Here is a 9,816-nt window from a genome sequence, read left to right on the forward strand (position 1 = left end):
TGGAATCGGTCAAGTGACCCAACACACCAAAGGCGCCCTCAGACCAATGGAAAATACATTTATTTCCTATAGAAATCTATCGTAAATAAAATATTTTCCATTTATCTTATCGCGCCCACCCAACCGTTTTCCTTAAGGGAAAACGGATAACATACACCCTTAATCATAGCAGCAGAGCACCGTATCAAGTAAGCCAAAGAACGGGCAAGACAACAAACGTTTTTTCTGCTCGTTTAATTTCATTACATTTCTACAAACCAAGGGCCTGTGAGACCCCTAACATGTTTGATGTAGACTCAGATATATACCTATCCCTAACAAAATCACTTCTCCATCTACCATGTTTACTTAAAAGTCTATCCTGCACACCAGCATTAGCTGTGGCAGTCACGCCCCCTGAGCGTAGACTATGTAAGCCGAACAGACGCTCATCATACCCACATTGAACTAACGCAGTCTTAAACAGCTCACGGCAGCGACTGTACGACATCTGCTTGTCCAGTAAGACATGCTTACCTAGAGATTTGTTAAAATTAAGTGCCCTAAATAAAAACATCTGCTTATCTTTGGAGAGGTCAATGTCTCCCAAAGCCATATATCTACGCAAACACGCCACAGGGCACAGATCAGAGTCAGTCCTCGCCAAAACAATGTTAGAACCCCGACTAAATTGATCAGTTTTACTCCTAACAATCTTGATATCTACATGCCTATCATGGAACACTAAGTCCCCAACTTTCAAATTAATTACTTCATTATTTCCATTAATGAATGTAGGTTAATAAGATCTTACTATTTTATCTTTGATTTACTACGTTAGATTCTGTATTAAAAAATTAAAGTACTGATTCTTAGGGGTTGAGCAGGCCTAGGATATGATGAGCCTAGGTTTCAGGCCACTTTTATGGTATTTCTTTTTATTATTCTTTTTGGAAATCGGAAGAAAGATTAAAAGCCACCCAACAATGGATCAAACTTGTGGCATCCTAAACCTATTGTAGCAACATCAAGACAAACAACCTTTGTACACCCCCACCTTACAATAGTATAGTCCATTGTTGGTGGCTTTTGACAGGGGTGGCTTTTAACAGGGGTGGTTGACCCTCTATTTGTGGACTTTATTTCAAATTTCTGGATCTGCTACTGGGAAGCTAAGGTGAAACTACGGAAGTTAGTGATAAGCCCAGTGAACTTTTCTTACGATAGGTTTAAGTTTTCAGAGAATCTGGGCCACATTACCTATGAGTATATTGAGGAAAGGTAGCTGGTGCTGCTCTTTTATAGTAAATTTTATGTTTTGTGCAATGGACCATCCCTCTTGTCAAGTATTGGGGGGATATATCCCCCGTGTTATTAACACTATTATTATGAACAATGTACAATGTACTCATTATTTAAATTATTTCCAGCACATCTTTTTGAAGACCTTAATGTTGATGGTGAGTTTACAATGGTTTTATTTTTTAATTCAATTGGTCAATGCATTTTGAATATTTCCTTTAATAATAATAATTGAATGTAAAAAGTCATATCCATTAATGAATGTAGGTTAATAAGATCTTTTTCTTTTATCTTTCTATGTTTTGATTAAATTTTAGTAAAACCAGTATATTTCAATAGAACTCATTTTTATAATAATGATTACAAGCTAATTAAAACAATATTTTATTAAACAGGGTATTCATTTATTAACAAAACTAAATGCTCCATTACATAGTACACTTTACTACAATAAAACATTTATATTTACTTTATTTCTGGTATTTTTATGGTATTTGTCTAATATTTAGTATTCTAAAATTTCTAAAAGGACTTGTCCTAACTTCCATTAACAATTATTTTCAATGAAATAGTTCCCTTTAATAATAATAATTTGAAGGTAAAATGTCATATCCATTAATCAAAAGGTCCACTGATTAATCTCAGTTAAGAAAGTATAATACACACTCCAAGTATTGAAATGCATGCCATCGTGTGTGGGATTCAATGTTTCAACATTAATTATGTCATCATCAGGAATATCCATTAATGAATGTAGGTTAATAAGATCTTACTATTTTATCTTTGATTTACTACGTTAGATTCTGTATTAAAAAATTAAAGTACTGATTCTTAGGGGATGAGTAGGCCTAGGCTATGATGAGCCTAGGTTTCAGGCCACTTTTATGGTATTTCTTTTTATTATTCTTTTTGGAAATCGGAAGAAAGATTAAAAGCCACCCAACAATGGATCATACTCTTGGCATCCTAAACCTATTGTAGCAACATCAAGACAAACAACCCTTGTACACCCCCACCTTACAATAGTATAGTCCATTGTTGGTGGCTTTTGACAGGGATGGTTTTAACAGGGGTGGTTGACCCTCTATTTGTGGACTTTATTTCAAATTTTTGGATCTGCCACTGGGAAGCCAAGGTGAAACTACGGAAGTTAGTGATAAGCCCAGTGAACTTTTCTTACGATAGGTTTAAGTTTTCAGAGAATCTGGGCCACATTACCTATGAGTATATTGAGGAAAGGTAGCTGGTGCTGCTCTTCCATAGTAAATTTTATGTTTTGTGCAATGGACCATCCCCCTTGTCAAGTATTGGGGGGATATATCCCCCGTGTTATTAACACTATTATTATGAACAATGTACAATGTACTCATTATTTAAATTATTTCCAGCACATCTTTTTGAAGACCTTAATGTTGATGGTGAGTTTACAATGGTTTTATTTTTTAATTCAATTGGTCAATGCATTTTGAACATATTGCTATGCTATATTAAAACCATGGAGGTATTATTGAGAAGGAAATCACTCGGCAACAGATCCCTTTGACGCGACAAACCTATGTGTTCCCCGCTATTTTGGATCGCGCACGGGCGTATTACTTTATAATTCACATTTTTTCGTTAGCAACAACTTGGCAACGACATGCATTTATACGCTTCCAGCAGAGCAGTTGTGCAATAAAACGTTTGATTTTAACCCATTAAATATCTTTATAATAAACAATGTTCCCCTGATTAGATTTTTTCGGGCTTTTGGTATGTTATTATTTGTATATTTCAGGAACGGATTCCGTAAAATATTTACGTTAAAATTACTTCTGTGTTCATTATAATTTTGTCTAAAAATTGACTGGTTCGACTATAAAGCTAAGTCAGCGTAAAACTGAAAAATACTTAGATTTTGGATTCATTTTTTCGAATAGTTAACCCTCGTTAACCCTAAAATGACTTAGTTTATTATAATCCTTAATCATTTATTAATTAAGATCTGTTAAAATTAGAATTGGCGAATTTTGGCCAATTTAGGCGAAACTTTTCTTGGTGGAAAATATTAATATGTTTGATATTTTATGAGAGATAAATGTATCAGCTTCAAAATAGAAAAGATTGCTCAGCCATAGTGATTGACAGTATGTAGTGCGCATTGAAAAAAGAAGGTGCTCTCCATTTCATCATGTTCAATTTTTTGGTCAACTATGCATGCTGAAAATTTGATGGCGGGGAACACATGGGACTTCAAAGGCATCGCGCAAACGTTCTTTACGCGCTGCGGCAACTTTGATCTTGGTTCATTTGCATAGCGCTGCGTGCGCGTAGCTTTGCCGAGTGATCTCCTTCTCAATAATACCTCCATGTTAAAACTGACAGACATGTATTAACTGGTATTATTACTGTTTTACCAAATCTTGTTATCGCTTGGTTTTTAGAAGAATTTATCTTGTGTTTGTTTGTATTTAATTTTGATTGGCCTAATCTGGCCATTGTGCCAACATTTTGATGAGACCAACTATTTGAATTATCAATCATTTGGTAAAGCAAAAATGCTGTCTGACTTATGTGAGCAAGCAGGATAAAATGTGTGTAAAATTACAGGGGAACATGGAATAAAAATCAGGGATGGCACTAGGATTTGCCCAATGCAAAAAGGAAAAGGGAATGCAAGAAAGCAAGGGTCATTTTGAATGAGGGGGTTGGGGCTGTCTTAGACTTTGATGGGTTTCAGGGGTGAAGTTCCAGTTTGGTTTTGTGGACTATGTTGTTATTAAGTTACTTGATAATTATATATTATTTTAACTGTTATAATCACACTTTAATTTATTTGGATCACAAATGTTTTATATAAGATGAACTGTCTGCCAAAAAAATGGAAAAACATTTAAAATTCATCCAAACTTAGGGATATAGATTCTCATTTAAAAAATAACAGTTAAAAATAGTTTTCACCGACACTTTACTGCAAAAATCCCTGAATTGATTACTAGCAAATTTAAGGGTCTATGCAAAAGAATGTTTTTTTTTTAATGTTGTTTATACTACTGTATGATTATATAATATGTTTTCAATTTGACTTCATTGTTTTAGGTAATTGAAGCCATGTTAATTGTACATCGCATACAATTCAGTGTCTGATTCTGTCATGTGTGATTTTGAAAATTAAATTGAATTAAATTGAAAAAAAATCATTTATTTATTCATTTTATTTATTTATTATCCCAGCCAACAGCAAACATAAAATTCGCCACTTACAGGAAGGAACATCCATACTTGCAAATGAGATCAAAAGCTAGTAAAAAAGTTAGTAGAAATAGCTTTGTCTACTATTGCAGGCAGGCTTTTAGATAGTTTGTCCACATAAAAAATTATTAGATTTTTAGTAATGAATTAATAGATCTTAAAAGTAAATACCACATTGTCAATTTTTCTGAAGCATATCAACAATATTAAAGCGTATTACTATTACAATACTCAATATTAAAATTATTTCCAGCACATCCTTCTGAAGACCTTGATGTTGATGGTGAGTTTAAAATGGTTTTATTTTTTAATTTAATTGGTTAATACATTTTGAACATATTGCTATGCTATATTAAAACTGATAGACATGTATTAACTGGTATTATTACTGTTTTACCAAATCTTGTTATCGCTTGGTTTTTAGAAGAATTTATCTTGTATATAAAGCCAAATAAATCAAATCATATCAATTTTTTTCTATTATTCGGCACTGTGGTAATACTGTTCCATCCAATTATCTAATAGCTTACAAGTTCTGTTAAACACCTTAGGAAGAATATTACTTTCATGTGATATTAGGACACCAATTAATGATATTTTAAGTTTGTTGAACTGGCAAACTCTGAAAAATAGATGGAGAGACCAATTATTATTTTTAACTTTTAAATGCCTTCAAAGACTTGCTCCCTCCTACCTAATTAATATGTTTGTTTTCCTTGAAAATAATAAAAACACTAGAAGCCAGACAAATAATCATCTTGTAGTTCCACAATGGAACATACAGTATGTCAAGGAAAACAAACTTTTCATTACTGTGCATCCATGAAGTGGAACCAACTACCTAGCAATATAACTAGGGATTTCCAGAATTTTATACCAATACACATTTAAAAATGCTCTGAATTAATTGGTCTCTCCTCTATTTTTGTGATTAAGTCCTCTATATTTGTAATTAAGTCATATATTTTTGTAATTAAGTCCTTTGTTTAATTTTCCTAAATTTTTCTTTTCAATTTTTGTATTGTATGTTATGTAGCTGGACCACAACGAAAACCAGTGCCTTTGCATTGAGTGTGCCATCCAGTAAAATGAAAGTTAAATAAATAAATAAATTTAAAAGATAACTGTTAAAAATTGTTTTCACCAACACTTTACATCAAAAATCCCTGAATTCATTATCAGCAATGTAAGGGTCTATGCAAAAGAATGTTTTTTTAAATGTTGTTTAAACTACTGTATGATTATATGTTTTCAACTTGACTTCATACAATTCAGTGTCTGCTTCTGTCATGTGTGATTTTGAAAATATAATTGAATTAAATTGTAAAAAAATGTTTGTTTAAGAATTTGCTTTTATTTTAAAAATTTCAGAAATAACTCCCCTTACTCGTCCTTGTCATCATCCATGGTCCCTGGGTAAGTACTAACTCCATCCATATTTGCCAACGCTAATAAAAAAAAAAGTTAGTAGAAATAGAATTGCCTACTGGTATTGCAAGCAAGCTTTTAAGGGCATATAGATAGTCTGTCCACATAACAAATTATTAGATTTTTAGTAATGAATTAATAGATCTTAAAAAGTAAATGCCATGTCAATTTTTCTAAAGCATATCAACAATATTAAAGCGTATTACTAATACTATACTATACATTGAAACAATACTCAATATTAAAATTATTTCCAGCACATCCTTCTGAAGACCCTGATTTTGGATTATCTGGTGAGTTTAAAATGTTATTATTTTTTAATTCAATTGGTCAATGCATTTTAAACATATTTCTATGCTATATTAAAATTGATTGACACTGGTATTCTTACTGTTTTACCAAATTTTGTTATCGCCTGGTTTTTAGAAGAATTTATCTTGTAGATAAAGCCAAATAAATCAAATCATATCAATTTTTTTTTCTATTATTTGGCACTGTAATAATACTAAATAATTTCATCATCCCTGAATTGTGAAAATAAAAATAAAGCTATTTTTCTTTGTATTAAATTTTGATTGGCCTAATCTGGCCATTGTGCCAACATTTTGATGAGACCAAGAATTTGAATTATCAGTCATTTGGTGAAGCAAATACGCTGTCTGACTTATATGAGCAAGCAGGATGAAGTGTTTGTAAAATTACAGAGGAACATGAAATAAAAATCTTCCACAAGCTCCAGCCCACGAGCTTTAGTCCCCCTGTCAGGCAGCTCAGCCGCCACAGCTACTACACCTTTTTAACATAGGCACTAAACAAGCAGAACAAAAATACCTGATGCCAGGATTAATAATAAAATAATAATAATAATAATAATAACAATAATTAATAATAAGAAATGATAATTTTGCCCTAAATAGCACATTATGCTAAGGCCTCAATGTGCTTAACAATAAAAATTAAACTGCTGGATTAACTCTTGAGGTCTCCCTGGTTTCGTTTGTTGCCATGTTTACATCACCGCAGATGTAGTAGTGCAGTATTTCAGGAATGCCTGCAAAGGAACCTTCGCCCTCGCAGACTTCTGGTTTATATTAGTATAACAATTAGTATAGCACATTTTCATGCAAAATTGTGTATTAAATTAGTGCCTTTAGGAGCAGCCATTATTGATAATGAATCCTAAATAATATACTTATTGCTTTATAAGCCATTCAGCCTACTTTATTATATTAAGATCTTCTTTGTCTTCTTTTTTCTTTATGTTTGTCTTTGTCTTCTTCATTCTTCTTTGTCCTTCTTCACAGTGGCATAACTAGGTTGTGAGGGGCTCCTCGTTCAAAGGTACAGAGGAATGCAAATTGACTATGTAAGACACCTTCACATAAACAACTTAAGACATTGACGTCCGTACCTATTATTTTACTTTTTAAAGTAAATAAGTCTATTTTTAAAATGTTTTATAATTCATTAGTGGAAAGTGTCTTTAAGCTTTTCTTTCATATGTTGGTATTATAATTTAAACCTTAAAGATAGATTTTCTCTACAGAAAATAGTAAATTCATGCTCGAAAATAATAGGAAGTCCATTATGCAGTCTCTCGTCCTCCTGTGACAAACAAATTGTAGGTAAATGTAACATATTTTAGAAACAACAGAACATGTTTTTTTTTATGAGTTTGAACTCCTACCACATGGTTTCCGAAATTGGAGTCCTGTGTGTAGGACTTAAGGAAATTAATTTTTTTTTGTCACAACTGGAAAAGCTATATAAAAGTAGATAAAAATAGTTTTGTTGATTTACATGTTATAAAAATGGGTTCTAAAGGAATTTTAGTTTTTATGCTTTTATTTTATCAATCCTGTTTGAAATTGCCCCACATGGGATGAATAAAGATTTCTTTTTAATTGAATTGAATTATATTTTTTTGCAATGATACTCTCTATTTACACTATAAGTATATTCTAACAATTTTGTTACTTACATTGAACCATTATAAACAATATTTGTTCATTTCTTTTGAATACAAGATGAGTTAATAATTTAGGAAAATTACCTTCTTTGCATTAGTTTGAAAGAATAAGTTTATTAGGTCAAAGGCATATGAACTCTAAAGAAAAATATTTTAATGTTTTATTGTACCTATACAGAAATATCATGCCAAATATCATTTTATGGAAAAAGTAGGAAAACTTGATGACCACCTTTTGTTCTATGAAATAAAGGGAAGGAAACATTAACATCAGCGCCATCCCCTAAAACTTTCAAATTAATATCTAAAGAAATATCAATAAAAGTTTGAGAAATGTGATGTTGCATCAAGTCATTGTAAGTTTACATATTATGTTTTTATTTTCTTGATTTATGTATTTTGAACAGATTGGATGTTGATCATTTGTCATTATAAATATTTTGTAAATCTGACGTGTTGAATATTGCAAATGTATGTAGAGAAATTTATAATTTTAGTTAATATTTAAAATCATTTGATTAACTTCCAACATAAACCATGTATGCTGAGTTTTTTTTTTGGCTTAATTTTTTTCAGCATTTGAAGGAATACTTGAGGAATTATCAGGAGATAGTGATCGTGAACATGAAATGCAACTTGTAACACCACAAATGAGAAAACAAAAAAAACAGAGAAGTGAGTAAATATTATTTTAGTTATTTCCATTCCTGATGATGACATAATTAATGTTAAAATATTCCCAACACGATGGCATTCATTTCGATACTTGGAGTATGTATTTATATACTTTCTATTTCCATTGCATTGACTATATATATATATATATATATATATATTTTTTTTTTTTTTAATAAAAAGAAACAGGAGGTAGCAGTCTATTATAAAAACAATTAGTAGTGAAATGCACACACATTCCATAAATTTATAGAATTAAAATGTATTTGAACATTAGGCCACAATTTTAGTCGGTGTGGTTCAGGAGTACCACATGGACCTAGATATTTGGTTTTTTTTTTGTTTAAATTCATGGGATACTGATAGCTAAATGTCCTGCAGTTTGTTTTTGCTTAGGTTTTGGTTCGAGTTAGTTTTGGTCAGATTTTGTTTTGGCTCTCTGTTGGGGTGAGTTGGTTTTGGTCTGGGATTGATTTATTCAATTTAGGTTTGGTCCAAGTTGCCTACTGGGCCAAGTTGTTGGTGATTTGGATATTAATTTTTATGTCGGTCTTAAATAATTCGGTCTTAAGTGACAAAAAAAGTAGCAAGGATGTAGCAGTTCACCTTTGAATGTGGTACAGTATGTCAAACAATCACCAACTAACAAAGCCCAACAATTCTATTTGTTTCTTTAAATCTTTGAAGATAGTGTCTTTATAGCATGTCACATCATTTACTTAAAGTAACTATATTTTAGTAAATGCTTCGTGTTTAATAAACTCCTCCCCTCAATAAACACCCCCTCCAGAACATGTGGTTGCAAAGAGCCCTAAAATACCTGACTTAGGCCTCTTCAGTCCCTACCACTGTGGGGCTGGAGTGTGGTAGGACACATTTGTCTTGATATATTTATTTATTTTGAACTGATTAGATGATGATCATTTGTCATTATAAATATTTTGTAAATCTGATTTTGTGTTGTTGAACTTAAATCTAAGTAGAGAAATTTATAATTTCTGTTGATATTTAAAATCATTTGATTAACTTCTAACATAATCTTGTATGCTTAGTCTTTTTTTTTTTTTTTTTTTTTGCATAATTTTTTCAGCATCTGAAGGAATACTTCAGGAATTACAAGGAGATAGTGATAGCAAACTGGAAACACAACTTGTTCAACCAAAAATGGGTGAGTTTATAATTTACAGAGACGTGAGTAAATATTATTTTAGCTACTTCCATTCTTGATAATG

At 31.5% G+C, this 9,816-nt stretch overlaps 1 protein-coding gene across 1 annotated transcript in view; it reads left to right on the plus strand.

The window, feature by feature from the left end:
* LOC117111491 overlaps window positions 1-9,775 on the plus strand; it is a gene marked incomplete at its 3' end in the record, with an annotated part of 53,063 nt that extends 43,288 nt beyond the window's left edge. The window contains exons 13-19 of the mRNA XM_033254409.1: window positions 1,410-1,439; window positions 2,670-2,699; window positions 4,766-4,795; window positions 5,884-5,928; window positions 6,198-6,233; window positions 8,486-8,584; window positions 9,675-9,775. Of these exons, the coding sequence (XP_033110300.1) occupies window positions 1,410-1,439; window positions 2,670-2,699; window positions 4,766-4,795; window positions 5,884-5,928; window positions 6,198-6,233; window positions 8,486-8,584; window positions 9,675-9,775 (371 nt within the window). The remainder of the gene's footprint in view (window positions 1-1,409; window positions 1,440-2,669; window positions 2,700-4,765; window positions 4,796-5,883; window positions 5,929-6,197; window positions 6,234-8,485; window positions 8,585-9,674) is intronic.
* Window positions 9,776-9,816: the final 41 nt, after the last annotated feature.

This window comes from Anneissia japonica, unplaced genomic scaffold, assembly GCF_011630105.1.
Source record: "Anneissia japonica isolate Jap-2015-1 unplaced genomic scaffold, ASM1163010v1 scaffold288148_len106226_cov131, whole genome shotgun sequence".
Taxonomy (NCBI): Eukaryota; Metazoa; Echinodermata; class Crinoidea; order Comatulida; family Comatulidae; genus Anneissia; species Anneissia japonica.